Source organism: Carcharhinus amblyrhynchos, chromosome 32 (assembly GCF_965287045.1).
Source record: "Carcharhinus amblyrhynchos chromosome 32, sCarAmb.v2.hapA, whole genome shotgun sequence".
Taxonomy (NCBI): Eukaryota; Metazoa; Chordata; class Chondrichthyes; order Carcharhiniformes; family Carcharhinidae; genus Carcharhinus; species Carcharhinus amblyrhynchos.
In genome coordinates this window covers 7,357,468-7,377,243 of record NC_137355.1, presented here as the reverse complement: position 1 = coordinate 7,377,243, position 19,776 = coordinate 7,357,468, and the positions used below count along the sequence as shown (strand labels likewise).

General features: G+C 42.3%; 1 protein-coding gene across 1 annotated transcript in view; it reads left to right on the top strand.

Moving 5' to 3' along the window:
* man2c1 (mannosidase, alpha, class 2C, member 1) overlaps window positions 1-4,236 on the top strand; it is a 129,588-nt gene extending 125,352 nt beyond the window's left edge. The window contains exons 25-26 of the mRNA XM_080216002.1: window positions 3,144-3,184; window positions 4,041-4,236. Of these exons, the coding sequence (XP_080072128.1) occupies window positions 3,144-3,184; window positions 4,041-4,236 (237 nt within the window). The remainder of the gene's footprint in view (window positions 1-3,143; window positions 3,185-4,040) is intronic.
* Window positions 4,237-19,776: the final 15,540 nt, after the last annotated feature.

Sequence of the window (19,776 nt, the reverse complement as noted above, 5' to 3'; positions counted from 1 at the left end):
GATGGGGCCTGGTGGGATTGTGGTTGATGCAGACTCAGTGGGTTGAATGACCTCCTTCTGCACTACATAATTCAGGTACGACCTCATTCTGCCTGATAAACATCCATTCCAGCCCATGAGAAAACCTTGACTCCAGTGGATGCATTGACTCAGATGATGCATGATTTACTCATGGTATGACTTAACCAGCAGCAAAACTATTAGGAAACCGTAGAATAGCTGGAAGCCAGTAAAAAAAAAACCAGGGTGAGTCACATCAAGCTATCCCAAGTGTGTCATAAGCAGAGGTCAAAGAGCCTCCTAGCCAAATGCACTCTTGACATCACATTGATGTGTAGTGCTGTATTTATTGGTGTTACAAAATATTATGAAAGAAAGTGTTTTATGAAAATGGGAAAATTGCTCAATGTTTCAACAGCTGCATGAAGTATTACCCTGAATGTTGCTCAGTAATGAGTTTCAAATAATCTCCCAATTAAACTTCTTAGTGTTTCATTGTGGATGCATATTGGCTTCAATAATAGGGTATCTCAGCTGTCAACATCTGCACTGAAAAGCTTGCAGCAAGCCGAGACTAAACGAAACCAGGCCTTAAATTAGAGGAATGGATTTGATTAATCATTTTAAAACTAATACCAAAACTGTTTACAAGGAAAAAATCCAATTCAACGCTGACTTTTAAACTGTTAGTTTCATTCTTGTCTCTTACGCCATTCATACTCCTCTTTCAGAGCTCTGTGATCCTTCAGTTAAATTGCAGCCTTATAATCATTCTCAAGCATCCATTATTTTACATGTAAACCATTGGTACCCTTCAATTATCTTGCACCCAGAGGGTGAGTAAAGAAGCTAAATCTCTCAATTCGATTTCGGTTTGGAAGCCACTCCCAGATATCTCTGTATTTTCAGCTATGCTCCCCTTACATTTCCCCTATTGGGAAAACAGATTCACTGTGTGCTCCACACCCAATGTAATGGGAACTAGAGAATTGTGCAGTTGATGCAAATACCGAACTGACATCAGACCTGAATATGCACTCGTGCAGAATCAAAGATCTGTAACAGTGGATGAGTCAGGTAGAAATGGAAAAAAGCATTCTGTCTTTCAGTTCTCTCAATTAAAAGTGCCTTCACTCTATCCAAAAAATAATCAAACTATCCATCACAGTTTAACAATAGTGATCAAAATGCAGATGAACAAATATGAAAATGAGTACTTGTGCTTGAAAACAAAGTAAGAATTCTAAAAGGCGAGTGACACTAGAGTGAGAATTAATTGAGCCCGTGTTGCAATCAGTGTGGAAAATTGTAAGTGTATTTAACATCAGGATTAGTTTGCTTGGGTGTTGTAACCCGTGAACTACAATCAAGTCATCCAGCCAGTGAGCTGGAAATTGTGGCTACCTGTCTCCACATTCACTTTGTATGGAAATGACAGGTACATTTTAAAAATGTTAGTGCTAGATTCCCATCCTGGGTCTGTGCGTTTTCAGTGAAATTGATGTTTATGTGGTCTTGCTGATGTGAGGTTCAATAAGGAATTGAAGAAGTCGAGTTTAAGCTGTGGAAAAAAAACCTACATTGTGTGTAAACATGAAAGATCCCCACCAAATCAAGTAAACCAGCTGTTATCAACAGCATTGGAAATATATAAAAAAAAATAGAGTTGGGGAATTGGATAATACATGTGCTTTCACTTCTGGAATTTGCATTCAAAACCAGACTAAACTGACAGGGTGAAAATCTCCCCATTGTGCTGGCATTTAGGATCTTCTGTGAAATGTGTTCAGGCAAACGCTCTACAAAACTGCCAAATGAGCCACGGTTTTATGGGCATGAATTATAGCGTAACTGTGTCTAATGTGGCACTAATAGACAGTTTTATTCAGAAACGACCGTAGTATTACTGCTGTAGGAGATGGAAATGTCACACTGCTGCTTGTAAGTGGTACACCTGAGATTGTTGGCTTAGCGCAAACGGATCACTACTGAGCTGTGAAGCACATTTCACTTGGAAGTGCCCCATGCTGACTGGATGCCGAAAATAGCGCATGTTTTCCTCAATCACAAAAGTCTATCGGAATGTAATTGGTAATTCATTCTTACATTTGGAATTTCTTTCATAGCTTTAAACCTTTGAATACTCTCTCAGTTCATCAAATAAATATTCCATGTAATTGTAATTATTTCCAATTCATTTGAAGAAGGCGCATTTGCTATCATGCTGAGAGTGCCATTTTGAGTTGGGGGTGAAGGTGATTGTAGCTGTGCTTCACTGTCCATCTCTAGGTGGGCCTGAATGATCCAGTCACACCTATGTAGAATCCCTGCGGTACAGAAGGAGGCCATTCGGTCCATTGAGCCTGTACCGACTACAATCCCACCCGGGCCCTATTCCTGTAACCCCATACATTTACCCTGCTAATCCCCTGACACTAGGGTCAATTCAGCATGTCAATCTACCTAACCCGTGCACCTTTAGACTACAGTAGACATTTACTGCATCCATTGTTTCTTGAAGATCTGCAAAAAGTTAGATTCATAGAATCCCTACAGTCCCATTCAGCCCATAAGCCTGCACAGACAACAATTCCCCCCCAAGCCCTATCTCCATAACCCCACATATCAACCCTGCTATTCCCCTGACACTAAGGGGCAATTTAGCATAGCCAATCAACTGTGGGAAGGACCAGAAGCACCCAGAGGAAACACGTGCAGACATGAGGAGAATGTGCAAATTACACACAGGCAGTGATCCAAGGCTGGAATTGAATCTGGGTCTCTGGCACTGTGAAGCAGCAATGCCACCCACTGTGTTACCATGCTGCCCCAGTTGCCTGGGTGGATCATAACTGACCCTTGGGTAGAAGTGTATTGAAGATACACTGCCCATTGAAGTGGTGGAGGCTACCTCGCTGAATATATTTAGGTCACGGGTTGATAGGTTTCTGATAGACAAGGGAATTAAGGGTTATGGGGAGAAAGCGGGAAAGTGGAACTGATCCACTTCAGATCAGCCGTGATCTTATTGAATGGCAGGGCAGGCTCGAGGGGCTAGATGGCCTACTCCTGCTCCTATTTCTTATGTTCTTATATAAGATGGTGATTTTCTTCCTTTTCTTCATGCCCCTATTTGGGATCAGAAACCTTCCTTGCCCTCTATGCCTGAGTACCGCAGCACATGGTACGTTTACCAACATTAAGGGAGCATAAAGTAGCATTTATCATTGTCATTTCACTAAATAATAAGACATACTAAAAATATGCAGAAAGTTGGGCAGCATCTGTGTAAAATTTTGTTGTTTTAAGTGTTGGATATCTGTTGAGTGTTCTAATATCAGTTTTGTGGTATTTTGTGACTCTCGATGATATTTAACTTATTTCACTTGTATGTAGATCTGTCAGAACTATTACTATTCCTGGCAGCCCTCAAATTTTGACTTTATTAATTTGCAGAGTAGAAAGGGAGAAAGTGAAAATTTTGACTGGAAAATGAGAAATTGAGCAAAATTCTTAGTACTAAACAGTATTGATTGGGTAGAAGTAAAATGAATTTCATTTAAGAGAAATGAATTCCAGTAGTCAGAACATGCATACCTAGTGATAAATCAGGAATCTGAATTTCCTTCAAATAATAATGCTCCAAATAAGATGTTGCCAAATTCACACTGAACTGTTTAAACGTACCATCAGTACTGATTTTAAAGGTAAACTGTTGAAAAATAATTAGTTAATTAACATTTTCTTTTTGCTTTTCTGCTTATGTGTTGGCATTTCTATTTAAACATTTGCACCTCACCAGGGTTCAAAATACATGCCCCCACGCCCCACCCCCAAAAACTCAAATGACAGAGATGAAGAAACTCAATGAAGGTCACTCCTGTGTATTTTGGTTAGGGAGCAGCCAGCACAGTGGAGACAGAATCTGCAAGAAGCTGCTCCTTTAATCACAGATTCCATTGCTGTGATGTTGCTGCACCAGCTTCTCCGATCATCGGTCCACTCCCTCCTGCTCTGATGTTGTCGTTTTACTGTGCCAGGGTGTCCAGTTTTCTTGGGCTGCAGCACGGCCTGGATGTTGGGCAGGGCCCTGCCCTGGGCTCTGGTGAGTCCTGCCAGCAGCTTGTTGAACCTCTCGCCCTTGGGGATGGTAAGCTGGAGGTGGCAGGGGTTGATGCATGTCTTGTCCTGGGTTGCTTTGATGGCAGTCAGGCGAGAGCTCTGGCCTCAACATAGTGTCCCTTGAACAGTAGTCAGTGATTGAGCCTCCATACACTGCCTGACGGGGAGGAGCTCTCTCTGCTCTGCCCTTGTTCCCCTGCCGGTGGAGGCTCACTAGGCTCTTACTCCAGGTCCTGAGGTATCCATCTGTGACTGTCCAGTCTCAGCTTCAAGTGGGGCATGTTTGCAACTTGGGAGCGGGTAGCACTTATTGGCAACAGCCGAGACGTTTGTCTGTATGTGTGTGCACCTATCTGTCTGTGTGTCCTGCTCCCACCAATCTGGGGTGGAGAGCATTATCTTGTTGTCATGTTTTATTAAATTCTGTTCAGTAACTTGGTGTTTTGAACAATATTTCAAACAAGATGTCATTCAGTTAGGGAACACTCATTTAAGTTGCCATTTGGCTTATAATTGAAATTCTTCATTAGAATGTTGAATCACGTTTTTTGTGTTAGGTTTTTTTCTGTGGTTTACCCTTGTGCTCTTTTGCGATAACCTTATGATTTCTGTTTTATTACATCAAATTCTTTGAATAGGATATTAAGTTTATTAGAAATCGTATTTACAATCCAAACTTGAGGAAAAAAGTGACAAAGATCTAAGGAAGAATATATCCTGAACTCATTATGAAAATGGAGAAGGAGACTCAGAAAACCAAAATGTGTACAAGAACATAGGACTCAGGAGCAGGAGTAGACTACTTTGCCTATTAGGCCTGCTCTGTTATTCAGTAAGATCTTGGCTAGTCTGGTTGTGGTCTCAATTCTACTTTCCTGTCTTTCCCCCATAACCCTGGACTCCCATGTCTATCATAAATCTGTCAACTCCTTGAATAATTTCAATGCCCCAGCCTCCATTCCTTTCTGGGGAAGAGAATTCCACAGACTAACGACTCTTAGAGAACATAATTTTCCTCACGGCCATTTTAAAAGAGAGACCTCTTGTTTTTAAAGTGTGTCCTTGATTCTAATCTCCCCCAAGCTGAAACATCATCTCAGTATCCACTCAATCAGATCCTCTCAGGATCCTGTATGCTTCAATAAGATCGTTTCTCATTCTTCTAAACTCCAGTGAGTTTAGGCCCAACCTGCACAACCTTTCTTCATAAGAACCCTTGAGAATATCTCAAGAAGAACCCTGGAAAATAAATATTTTAACCATAAATGTTATTGACCTCTTTGGGACCAGGCCGTAGAGATTCTTATTAACTAAATTGATCAAATTAGAATATAAATAAATTGTCTGCTGGGATCTGTTTTTTCTACTCACAATACCCCCTTTTTTATCCAGTTAATGATTGTTTTATAGCTAATGTGTATTCACTTTCCTCACACACGTGACCCAGGCCTGCATGAAATAAGCAAAGTTGAGAGAAATTCAGTGAGTAAGAAAAAGTAGAGCTTGTTAACAATTACAATGTTTATTTATTAGTATCACAAGGAGGCTTACATTAAGATTGCAATGAAGTTACTGTGAAAATCCCCTAGTCGCCACACCTCGGCACCTATTCAAATACGCTGAGGGAGAATTTAGCACGGCCAATGCACCTAACCAGTATGTCTTTCAGACTGTGGGAGGGAAACGGAGCACCCGGAGGAAACCCACGCAGACACAGGGAGAACATGCAGACTCTGCACAGACACTGACCCAAGCCAGGAATCGAACCTGGATCCCTGAGACAGCAGTGCCAACCACTATGCCCCTCCATGTTTTACAATCCACTTATATTACAAAAAACATTAATCTTCTTAAACTTTACAATGATAAATGCAGCTATTATGGGGGAGCTAAATTAATTGCTGGAGCTTTTGGGCTAAAAGTCAAATGGGGATTGAAATAATAAGACAAGCATAGTTCACAACATGTAATTGTTTGTGTGTCAGTGCCAATATCTTTACTGCTGCTGTTCCAGCTGTTCTTGCTGTCTGTCTCAGTTTACTTCTGGTCAGGCGATTTCTTCATCTTTTTCAAAGGTGCTGGTTCCTTTTCAACCGAATTCAGAATATATGAGATCATCCACTCTCATAATCTCTTATCTCAGATGTTAACTTGTCCAGCTGCAGTGCTGTTTTCCCATCCAGTGCAATTGCAGAAGAACCATCAGAACTTCACTGACCCACAGTGTATGAAGTTCCTCAGCAAGAATATTTGCATTGTTACATCCTCAAAAACTCTCATTTCACAGTCCCCATTGCAGCTGGTCTGAGAGACTGGAATAAAAGCAGATTTAATTTATCAAATTGTATTGCAGCCTCTTTATCGAATAGGCAGGATAACATGCCATAGAGGTTTACAGCATGGAAATAGGCCCTTTGGCCCAACTTGTCCTTGCCGTCCTGTAGAAGAAGAGATTGATTCAAGATCTCAAAGTTTGCATTCTCCAGATCACAGTGTTTAGATTTATACAACGTTGCGCAATACAGCATTAATGCAAGCCTATCAACTTTCCCAACATGCAGAATAATTGCCCCCTTCATTTTGAAGTCTTAACTAGTTTATCCCTGAGAACAACTAGCAGCAATTCAGCATATTTCTGAGGTGTCTCTCACTGTTGCTTTTGGCAGCATGAGGAAGTTGGCAGCGATGAGCATCTCACATCGCAGAAAATAAATTGAAACCATTACAAGAAGGCCATACAGCCCATGAAGCCTGCTTCTCCGGAGGCTCCTCAACTTTTAATTATTGACAAATCTTTATTCCCTGCCATTTCCTTGTCTCGAGTTCTATTTTTAAATACTTATTTAATTTTTTTTAGTATTTACCCCCTCAGAACTGTTCTTTATGATCTTTACTCTTTACTGTTCCTAATATTGTTCCCATAATGGGGTGACCAGAACTGCATTCCATAGCCTAAGTAAATAATTCCTTTGCTTTTGTATTCAGTGCCCATGTATAAAACACAGAATAATGTTTCCCTTTTCAGACAGCACTGCTGCTTTTCAAAGTTCAAGATTTTAAATTTTCTCTTGTTCTGTTAAGAATCCTATGATTTGAGGTATACTTACATTGTGCTATTTTCTTAAAATGTACAGATTATCTACATTAGACTGCATCTGCTTTTTTGATGTAGAATCCCTGCAGTACAGAAAGAGGCCATTCAGCCCATCGAATCTGCACCGACCACAATCCCACCCAGGCCCTACCCCCATATCCCTACATATTTACCCACTAATCCCTCTAACCTATGCATTTCAGGACACTAAGGGCAATTTTAACAGAGCCAATCAACCTAACCAGCACATCTTTGGACTGTGGGAATAAACTAGAGCACCCGAAGAAAACCCATGCAAACGCGAGGAGAATTTGCAAATGCCACCCAGACAGTGACCCGAGCTGGGAATCAAACCCAGGTCCCTGGAGCTGTGAAGCAGCAGTGCTAACCAGTATGATACTGTGCCGCCAGTTTATACAGTTTAGTTACTAAACTGTCCATTGAGTCCTGGATTTTTCTACAGAATTTTCCAAAGCTTCTAACTTGGTAGCCTTGATCTTTGGGTATCATTCCAAACCGTTTGTAAAGTTAAAGCTGTCCCTGCAGCAATTTGAGAGATGCTCCGTCATCCATGCTTCACCAATGTGGAGATGTTAAAATGGACACAGGGAGTGAAGTTGGTCCCTAATACAGTCACAGTGCAAGCTAATCAAATCTTCACAAAGTCTGTGCTTTTCCAGAATCGACTAAAAAGACCCAGCTTTTTAACCTAGAATCAGAGAGTGGGTGCAGACTTGATGGGCCAAATGGCCTCTTCTGTACTGTAGGGAGTCTATGATTCTATATCCTGCATGTAAAAGCCTAGGCTTGTGACTGGGTTGCATGAATGACCCTCCTCCATCACAGTGGGTGGCAAAATTGAAATTGTTCACTAAGTATGACCCCATGAATAAGATTAAATACAGTTAATACATGCCGAATATTTCATATTGAGTTAATGTAATAATTAAACATTTTCTATTATAGACCTACCATCAACTTTGAATACTGAAAGCAAAATAGATACCTGTACTTTGGTCATAGAGGAGTGCATGGCCATCACAGTCAGTGTCGTGAGCAATCAGCATGCACCTCACTTCACTTGTCCTTGCTTTATATACGTATCAGTTCAGTAACACTGGTAGAAAAAACACTACGTGGACAGAAATCAGTGGAACGTGGCAATCCAGTGCATACATATCAGAATGTCTTGTGGGCCGCACACAGAACCCAGATGGACCATCCTTCCCCCAACCCCACCCCATGTTGCCCACCACTGCTCAAATCCCGTTCATGATTACTTATCTGTTGATCTAGAGGGACACCTTTGATCCTTTTTGAGAAACTCATTTAAGGGGATCAAAGCTGAAGATTAACTGAGATTCTGTGCAATGACCATATGGAGTTTTGCGTTCCAGATTGTCCAAAAATATATTCAGAAGTTCTGTTTGTGGTGGTTGCAGCCTCATGGCACAAGTTGGTAGTCTGAGATTTAAGTACTAAATACTATTCTGCTCAGTAACTGGCCATGCTATACACATGCATGGAATTAGTTCAAACTGTCCATATAAACCTACATTAATCTATGTTTAATGATATTTGCCAGATACTGGCCTCATTCCAGGTGTGGTTAAATGCACCTCCAGCATTAGCAGCTAAATATCAACTGTGTTCCAGGTCTTAGACTCTTTGCTGTAGGAGGGGCTTCAGGGCGAAGAGAAAGGGGAAATGAAAGCAAGCCAGGCTTCAAAGATGAACTCTACAGCTTCAAATCTCAGTAAGCACATTAAACAACTGCTGGTTATTTGCATTATTTGTAGGATTCCATTCCTTACAGGTGCAAACTTTTAATCTACTGCACACAAATTTCTGCTCTGTATTCAAATACATTACCATGTTTTCAACAGATTTGCTTGCTGCGAAGTGGTTTTGATCAGATGGTCAATCAACTCAGTTTTCTTCTCCTGCACTTTGTTAGGAAATATGGAATGAGGGTGTTGGTGGGCACGCTGACATGACTTTTACAAATAGAAGGTCAGATTATTCTTGTGCAAGTGAGAAAATCAATAATACAACTTCATAAGACAAGCAAACGGTTCTAAAAGCTTTAAATGTATACCTTGTTGGAATAGATTTTCAACATGACTGGTTGTAGACAATAATGGCATGTCTGACTTGTACACTGGTACATCTGCCCAAAGTTGTGTAATATTTTTAAAAGGTTAGAGGTTTGCAAAGTGTGTAATTTAATGTCAAAATGTGGGAGCCAACTGTACTAAAATGCGGGGTATAATTTAGATTCTTGTACTGAAGAGCAAATCATGAAAAAAAGCCTTCTCTAGCCAATCTCTTACAGTTATTTGTGGATGTGGCCTTATTTCTGATAAAACACAGGGAACGTGATCAAAACATTACCAACGTGAAAACATCAATTACCCTCTTTATGTCCTGTCTTCAGGTCAGTGAGTTTCTAGTTTTGAGGCAGAGATGTCTAGATGAGCCACCTTCCCAGAAGGGGTACTTTACCTGCAAAGCAATTCTCCAATTTGAAGGCTGCCTGAGTGGCTTTAAAAGGCCTGCAAACATGCCGGTGTCTTCCATCAGCATGTGTAGGCAGAAAAGATGACTTAAAATTGATGAGAGATGAAAGTAAATGAGCAACTCGAGTCTTCCCATGCATAAGTTGGTGTCCTTTTTGAGGTCATATGGTGACGTGTCAGGCCCATTAGAGGTTGATTGATTGCAGAAATCCTCAGGAGATTCAGGGCCATTTTCCATATTCATTCCACACACAGCCCTGAATTTATATTAGGAATCTTGAGTGTGACTGATGTGTCTCAGTGTTATTATGTATGTAATTGAATCTACCACTGTGGGAATAAGAAGTCAAATCACAATCCAACCTTTTTATTTTTAATTAATTCACTTCCCTTTTTGTAGTTTACAGGAAGTGTTTCTCAGTGCCCAGTTTCACATTTTTCTTTATTCAATCATGAGGTGTCACTGTCACTACAAGGTCAGCTTCTACCCAACCCTAATTGTGTTTGAGAAGGCAGTGTGAACCACTGATTTGAGCCACTGCTGTCCACGTGGCTTGGGCACAACCACAATGCTGTTGGTGGGGCGTTCCAGGATTTTGACCCATGATGAAGGAGCAGTGATATAAATCCATGTCAGAGTGGTGAGAGATATCAAGGGGAACATGCAGGTTATGATATTTCCATGTACACGCTGCCCTTATTCTTCTAGGTGGTAGAGACCCCGGTTTGGAAGAAGTCTTAGCAAGTTGCTGCAGTCATTCTTGTAGTAGTACAAACTATTAGATGTTCTGCGAAGATGATGGCTTTCATTTGTACGTTGGTTTAAAGTTTTTATTTAGTTGTCACCCCGGACTTGGGTTGCCAACTCTGAATGACTGTATCCCTGGAGGTTTCAGCAATTGGTTCCCTGCCTCGAAGAACATCCTTACCATCCTCCATATTTGTCTATCCTCTGGCAGACTGCCTTCCCACCTGAGTTGGAAAGGAAACAAAATCTTTGTTTTGATGGTTCTTGGCTGCGTGAAAGTCTTCTTTCCCCATTATAAAACATAGAACAGTACAGCACAGTACAGGCCCTTTGGCCCTCGATGTTGTGCCGAGTTTTGTCCAAAACCAGGATCAAGCCATCCCACTCCCTATCATTCTGGTGTGCTCCATGTGCTTGAAAGTTGCTAAAGTGTCCGACTCCACTATCACAGCAGGCTATCTCCCGTTATTGACAAAAGAACACAGATTTTGTTTAATCCCCGAGATTTTTCTCCCTGGTTGATTACAACTGTATCCTGGAGATTGATCTTCAATTCCTGGTAACACCAAAATAATTCCGATGCGTGTGAATCTAGACTAATGGGTTGGCATTCATGCTGGCAACTCTACTCTCTGTCATGTGCAACGAAGGATCTCAATAGTAACAAGCTTAGTGTTCTTTCTTTGATTTGATTTATTATTGTCACATGTATTAGTATATATTGAAAAGCATTGTTTTTTGCATCCTATAAAACAAAGCATACCATTCATAGAGAAGGAAAGGAGAGTGCAGAATGTAGTGTTACAGTCATAGCTAGGACGTAGAGAAAGGTCAACTTAGTGCGAGATAGGTCCATTCAAAAGTCTGACGGCAGCAGGGAAGAAACTGTTCTTGAGTCGGTTGGTACGTGACCTCAGACTTTTGTATTTTTTTCCTGACGGAAGAAGGCTGAAGAGAGAACGTCCGGGGTGCGTGATCCTTATTTATGCTGGCTGCTTTTCCGAGGCAGCGGGAAGTGTAGACAGAGTCAATGGATTATAGTGGTGAGAACTTCCACATCTTCCTGCACGTTAAGAATGCAGAAAACAACAAAAAGTAAGCCACAAAGTGACTGGATCGTGTGACATATGAGTGGGAACCCTGACTAGGTTAACTCACCTTACTTGATGCGACCTTTTCAACAAATTTTTCAATCTTGTATAGGTCATGCCTTCCGTGACATGTTGGATGACATTATAAGAGGATTGTTCAAGCATTTCTGAAAGAAAATATTGCAGCACTCCTTTTTATGGAATTTTCTTCCTGGGAAGTTAGTCAGTGCCACCCACTTTCTTGGGCATTGGGATAAATAATGAAATATGATGGTTGGTGCCCTGCCCTCTCCCATCTTCCCCAGTGTTTTCATTCCCCACCAAACTCCATTCCCTAGCTACCATCCCTCTCCATGGCAGTAGCTTGAGATTAAGCCAGTATATTCACAAATTTGACCCTGAGATGAGCTTCCAACCTCATAACTAAGACTGTCTGTTTCCACCTCTGTAACATTGCCAATCTCATCTGTTGCTGAGACATCAGTGATGTCTTTGTTAGTATATTTCAACAATTCCAACAAACTCCCAGTTGGAATTCCATATTGCACTTGAGGTCATCCTGCCCGTGTCTTAACTTGCACTGAGCCCCTTCCTCTATAACCCACGTTCACTGAAGTACACTGTCAAGTGTCGCAACGCCAGGGACCCGGGTTCGATTCCTGGCTTGGGTTACTGTCTGTGTGGAGTTTGTATGTTCTCCCCGTGTCTGCATGCGTTCCCTCCGGGTGCTTCCATAGTCTGAAAGACATGCTGGTTAGGTGCTAAGTTCTCCCTCAGGGTACACGAACAGGCACTGGAGTGCAGCAGCTAGGGGATTTTCACAGTAACTTCATTGCACTGTGAATGTAAGCCTACTTGTGACACTAATAAATAAACTTTAAACTTTAAGCAGCGTTTGATTTTAAAATTCCCATTCTTGTTCCCAATCCTTCCATGACCTCGCCCTTCCCTATCTCTGAAGCCTCTGCCAGCCCAGAACCCTCTGTGATCTCTGCACTTGTCTCATTCTGGCCTCTTGTAAATCCCCAATTTTAATCGTCTTGCCATTAGTAGTGGTGGTGGCTTCAGTAGCCAAGGCCTAACGCTCTGCAATACCTTCCCTACACCTTTCTGCCTCTGTACTTCACTTTCCTCCTTCAAGGCATACCTTAAAACACACCTCTTTGAACCGGTTTTGGGTATTTAATACATCTCCTTATATGGCTGAGTGTCGTGATTTGTTTTATAATGCTCCTGTGTGTTGGGTCATTTCATTATGTTAAAGAAGCTATATGAATATGATCTGTTCCAACTACTTGATATCTTGTACCTTGACATCGTATGAATGCTGAAATCAGCTGACCAGAGAGACCAGACTGATAAGGGGTGAAGAACTCTTAGCCATTTTGCCTTTTTCCAATAGCTTCAAAGTTGCAGTGTAGGGTAAATATCTTGTCTCCAAACAGTTCTGCTTGATCATTCTTCTTCTGGACAATTCAGGTCTGCGACAGGATGTTGTCCTCTGGCCCATCTGTGATATCTAGGACCAAATGAGAGAGAATGTCAGGAGGGAGTGTGTGTGTGTTGTGGCCTGCAATGGTCTCAGTACAGTGGTGCATAAGTCAGCCTCCTAAAAACTTGGAAAATAGGCATGATGAGGAGATGTCAGCATTGGACTGGGGTAGGCACTGTAAGGAGTCTCACAACATCAGGTTAAAGTCCAGTAGGTTTATTTGGTAGCACGAGTTTTCGGAGCATTGCCCCTTCAAGTGAGTGAAGAATTCAGTTCACATATGCCCTGTTTGTGAATCGAACTTTTCACTTACCCGATGAAGGGGCAATGCTCCGAGAGCTCGTGCTACCAAATAAACCCATAGAAAATAGAAGCAGGTTATTTGACTTTAAAGCCTACTTTGTCATTCAGTATGATCATGGCTCATCTCTATTTCAATGCCATAGTCTACACTCTCCCTATACCCCTGACACAGTTAAAGTCCATATACCTATCTATTTTCCTCCTTATATATACTTGGCCTTGGCCTTCATGACCTTCTGTGGTAGACAGTTCCACAGATTCACCATCTCTGGAGTGAAGAAACATCTCCTCATCTCAGTCCTAAATGGCCTGCCTTGTATCCTGAGACTGTGATCCCTTGTTCTAGGAACCCCCCCCCCCAGCCAGAGGAAACAATACCCCTGCATCCTGTCTGTCCAGCCTTGTCAGAATTTGATATGTTTCATTGAGATTCCTTGTCATTCTTCTAAACTCCAGTGAATACAGGCCGAGTCAACCCAATCTCTCCTCTTACGATGATTCTGCCGTTCCAGGAATCAGTCTGGTGATCCTTTGTTGCACTCTCTCTTTGGCAAATATATCCTTTCCTTGCTAAGGAGACTAAAGTTGCAAACTTTCTGCCAAAGGCCTGACCGTAAGGATGTGGATTAAACATGTTGACGTGCACTGCCCGTTATGTTGCTGAGGAGTAACAGTTAAAGTTTTAAGTTTGTTTAATAGTCTCACAAGTAGGCTTACATTAACACTGCAGTGAAGTTAGTGAAAATCCCCTGGTTGCCACACCACGCCTGTTCGGGTACGCTGAGGGAGAATTTAGCACGGCCAATGCACCTAACCAGCACATCTTTCGGACTGTATAGGAAACAGGAGCACCCAGAGAAAACCCACGCAGACACGGAGAACGTGCAAACTCCACACAGACAGTGACCCAAGCCAAGAATCGAACACTGTGAGGCAGCAGTGCCAACCACTGTGCCCCCCTGCTGCCCTTATCAACCCATACTTGCCATCAGCGTAAAGACATACTTTCTGTATACCCAAGAACCAACTGATGACTCCCCTCCTGTTTCAGGTGGCTGCAAGATGACATGACTCCATGGAAATTTGGAGTCAAGTCAACACCTGAAATAGGCAGCTCAGCAGAAATCCAGGCCGTTGTTGTGCTACGCTGGCTAGTTCAACCATCAGCAATGAAACCTATGGGGGTAAGCCTGTCCCTCAGACCAATCATCTTCCTAACTCACACTCCAGATGTATCTGTGAGGCATTGAGCTAATGAATGTGTGGTCCTAGCTGGGCAGGCAACAGCTTATCAATACTCAGATCAAATAAGCAGAGCAGTTATCACTGATCAAACTTTCAACAGTGCCTGGTGCCTGCTTAGACCCCAAGGCTACAAGTAAGCTCACTCAATTTAATTAAGTCACACAAGTCCTTTGGAAAGAAGTGAGAACCCCATAGAGGGCAGGCGAAATCTCGCTAGCTTACTCTGGGCACTCAAATATTACTTTTCTTCATGAATGGGACATGTGTATCGCTGGCTGGCCAGCATTTATTGCCCATCCCTAGTTGCCCTTGGAGGGCAGTTGACAGTCAACCACATTGCTGTGGCTCTGAAGTCCCATGTAGGCCAGACCAGGGAAGAATGCCAGATTTCCTTCCCTAAAGGGCATTAGTGAACCAGATGGATTTTTCTGACAATTGTCAATAATTTCATAGTCATCAGTAGATTTCTAATTCCAGAAGTTTTTTTATTGAATTCAAATTCTATCATCAGCCATAGCAGGATTCCAATCTGGGTCTTCGGGATTAATTGTCTAGCGATAATACCACTAGACCATCGCCCCTCATATTGATAGGATCCTTTGCCCACCTGACTGACCAGTATAAACGCAAAATACTGCAGCTGCTGGAATCTGAAGCAAAAATAGAAGAATGCTGGAAAATTTCAGTAGGTCTGACAGCATCTATGGAGAAAGAGTAGAGCCAATGTTTCAAGTCTGGATGACCCTTCGTCACAGGCCAATGTAAACATTTATTTGGATTACACCTGAATGGACTTCATTAATATTTGACATTTGGTGGATGCTTAGAGATGTCCAGCTCTGGGAACCTGTTTTGTGATTGCTGCATATCATGGTTCACAACTTGGGTGGGACTTTGTAGAATGCTGTCATCTAAAATCTTAAACTGTTCTTATCTATTTTTTAAAGAAAATTAGCATTCAATTTCCAAGGCAAGTTTAAGGGAGATTACTTGAATATTTTTTTCGAAATAGCCACCTCTGTAGCATTGCTTGCAATGAGTCACAGATTATACAAACAGGAACATTATACAAAGAAATGTACAAAGTCTTATACATACTTTTGATTCAACATTGTGTTCTTAAGCGCCACTCCAGATATTTGAGCTATCACCCACACTTGCCACTTTATTGCCCTGCTAAGGCAACTGTATATTATTGGAGATAATGACCTCCACAAAATGTTAAACCAAGGATGCCTTGTGTTCCAGTGCGACTGCTTGAAGGAGAGGTCTTCCTGTGTAGTGTGATCGCTCTTTTTGTGATCTGTTTTGCGGTATCCAGTTCCAGACGGACAGGGCTTATTTGGGGGGAAAAAAAAGCAACTGCCATCCCACAACCATTCTTGTGGATTGGGCAAGCTTTCTGTAGCTTTCTGCTGGCCACAAATGACCCAGGTTTCCTGTACTGGTTGCCATCCAGTCCACTAACCTCAGCATAAAGCAGGCTCTATCTCCCTCACACTTTCTTTTTCCTCTATTTATATTTCTCGATGCTTGCATCCATCATATTATCTTTATCCTTCTGTAACTACTTTCTTCCCTCTGTTTTCTCCACCCCCACCCTTGTACGTATGGCATGATTAGCTCCTCATGCATCCTATCTCTATTTTACTTTTGTTAAAGCACAGGGTACAAAGCAAAATGGCACTAGCTAATATGTAGCAGGTTGAAATACAAGAACTAGGAGTAGGCCATCTGGCCCCTCGAGCCTGCTCCATCTTTCAATAAGATCATTATTGATCTTTTCATGGACTCAGCTCCACTTCCCTGCCCACTCACCATAATCCTTAATTCCTTTACTATTCAAAAATCTATCTTAGCTATTGGCGGTAGGTAAGTGTGCAAGTTGAGAAAGAAACTGGGTTATTAGGGTTTGGGCTTCAGGTCAGGAGGAAGTAGGGGGGTGCTAGGTTTAACACCTGCAATGGGCAGGAGCTGGAGTTTAATGGGCTGCCTATGGTTAGGGCAGGATTTCAGAATATGGTATACAAGCCTGGGCCTGATTTGATGGCTGTGATTTAGAAGAATTTTTCGAGGGCTGGAGCAGCAGGCAAACTAGATGAAGTTCAATCTAGTTGGAGGAGAATCTAATTGCAGTGCTGTGGTAGAGTTAATACGCAGATCAGAACAGCCCTGTATGATCTCAGGAACATTGCTTGTTTTGGGCTTAATTGGATTCTTATAATTAAATGAATAATTTGAATTTAGTTGGCACATTCCATTGTATATTTGTGGTTTTCACTCCAAAGCACCCATGATGACTTACTGGTATACAAAACAATAGCGTCATAATTCTGAGCAGCAACTGATGCACAACATTGAATTGATCTGATTTATTATTGTCACATGTATTCACGCAGTGAAAGTATTGTTTCTTGCACGCTATACAGACAAAGCATACCGTACATAGAGGAGGAGAGAGTGCAGAATGTAGTGTTACAGTCATAGCTAGGATGTAGAGAAAGATCAACTTAGTGCTAGGTAGGTTCATTCAAAAGTCTGGCAGCAGGGAAGAAGCTTTCATGAGTCTGTTAGTAAGTGACCTCATACATTCTCTCTTCCACCTTCTTCCTTTGGGAGGTCTGAGAGGCAAGGGAGTCGAGGGTTGGAGGGAGAGGCAAGGGAGTCGAGGGTTGGAGGGAGAGGCAAGGGAGTCGAGGGTTGGAGGGAGAGGCAAGGGAGTCGAGGGTTGGAGGGGGAGTCGAGGGTTGGAGGGAGAGGCAAGGGAGTCGAGGGTTGGAGGGAGAGGCAAGGGAGTCGAGGGTTGGAGGGAGAGGCAAGGGAGTCGAGGGTTGGAGGGAGAGGCAAGGGAGTCGAGGGTTTTGGGGCAGGCAGGAAAGTGTAATTAAGGCCACTCGGGTATGATCTCATTGAATGCCATACTCCTGCTCCTATATGATTTGATGATGTGGTTTTGAAATATGGTCATTGTTGTAATATAGGAAACACAGCAGCCAATTTTCTCACCACAAATGCCAAGCTGATAATGACTAGAGAATCCGTGTTCATGATGGGTTAACTGTTAGTTAAGACACCAGGGATAACTCGCTATTCTTCATCACAGTAGTGCTGTGGGATTCTTTACATGCACCCGAGAGATCAGAGGCGCCATAGTTCAACAACGCAGCCAAAAGATGCAAAGTTAATGAAAAGCTTGAAAGGAAGTCTTGTTATTGGTTAAGGAGTGTCATGCCAGACAAATGTATTTTTTCACGGAGTTGTTAAAGAATAATGTACTAATGATGAACTCGGTTTTTAGTAAGGTTTTTGATCAGGGATCTCAGAGAAAACAAGCTTGTAAAATTAGCTGACAGGGTTCGTGGCAATGTGTTGAGTTGGATTGGATTATGAATGAGAAGTATTCGAATGGAATCCTGCTGGGTTTAGCATTAGACTGGTGTTTTAACACTTTGGTAAATGATCTGAAAGAGCATCCCAGTAGCTTTATCTCAAAAGATTGAAGATGAACACAGTAGCAGAAGTGGAAAGTGGAGCAGGCTTCAGGGAAAGTTGAACGATATGCAGAGATGGGTGAATGAACTGACAGCTGCAGTAGATGAAGTCATGCACTTAGGGTGGAAAAGGCAGAGGGATTACAGGCTTAGTGGGAAAATGCTGAACAAGATGTATCAGGAAAACGGTCTGTATATCAGAGTGAATTAAATGTTTGGTGTCTGTCAATAAAGCTGATGTACAAAAAGAGGAATGCAGAGCAGATCAAAGGAAATAATGCTGCCATTGTAAAGAGAGTTGTTCTTAGAATCTGTTGCCAGGTTTCCCTGACTCTGCTTCTGCCCAGTACCTAAAGGAGAATAGTACCAGATGGGCCTGTAAACAGAGAGAGCCAGAATAGGGAAGGTGATACACTGCTGTTATCCTGAAACCAGTTTTGATAGGAAGAGTTAAATAATTTTTGAGTAGAGTATTCATATCCTGTCCACAACCCGTATTTCTGTCGTACTTATTTTTGTCAGCATTTCCTGTCATAAATTGTCAAATTAATTTTATTGGCAACTGTCGTAGTGTCGTTGTGGATTTTGGTCACTGGGCAACTTTGGAGCAAGTTTCTGAAATTGCTCCCCGAACTCCCATGTCATCTTGTGCATTACAGAGGCTTAGGTTTATCAGCTAACCACAGATAACGCCACATTTCAGTTTACTCTTAACATATATGCAACATATATGTTGTTCCCATTGACGACTTCACAGGGAAGGACCTGCTGCATTTGTGAAGATATCCTGCTGTCCTGTTTCTGCAGCACGATTAATCAAATTATTTCACCACAGTACAAGGATAACATCTGTCTGGTGAAAATGATGGTCTGTTTCCTGACTCTGGAAATCAGGCACAGTTAAACATGTGTTTGCAACTGTGGCATGGCTGCCTAATAATCATAGAATCCCTACAGTGCAGAAGGAGGCCGTTCAGTCCATCGAGTCTGCACCAACCACAATCCCACACAGCCTCCATCCCCGTAACCCCACGTATTTACCCTGCTAATCCCCCAAACACTAAGTGGCAATTTAGCATGGCCAATCAACCTAACCCGCACATCTTTGGACTGTGAGAGGAAAGCAGAGCACCCGGAGGAAACACACGCAGACATGGGGTGAACATGCAAACTCCACACAGCCGGGAATCAAACCCAGATCCCTGGTGCTGTGAGGCAGCAGTGCTAACCTCTGTGCCATAATCACAATCCTTCATTTGGTGCGTGTACATAGGGATAATGAGGGCTGGAAACCAGTTAGAACATAGAACATTACAGCACAGTACAGGCCTTTCGGCCCTCGATGTTGCGCCGACCAGTGGAACCAATCTAATGACCCTCTAACCTAAACTATTCCAATGTTATCCATATGCCTATCCACTGACCATTTGAATGCCCTTTAAAGTTGGCGAGTCCACAACTGCTGCAGGCAGGGCATTCCATGCCCTTACTACCCTCTGAGTAAAGAACCTACCTCTGACATCTGTCCTATAATTACCACCCCTTAATTTAGAGCTGTGTCCCTTCGTGTTACCGTCTGAGGTAAAAGGCTCTCGCTGTCCACCCTAACCAATCCTTTGATCATCTTCTGTGCCTCAATTAGGTCACCTCGTAACCTCCTTCTCGCTAATG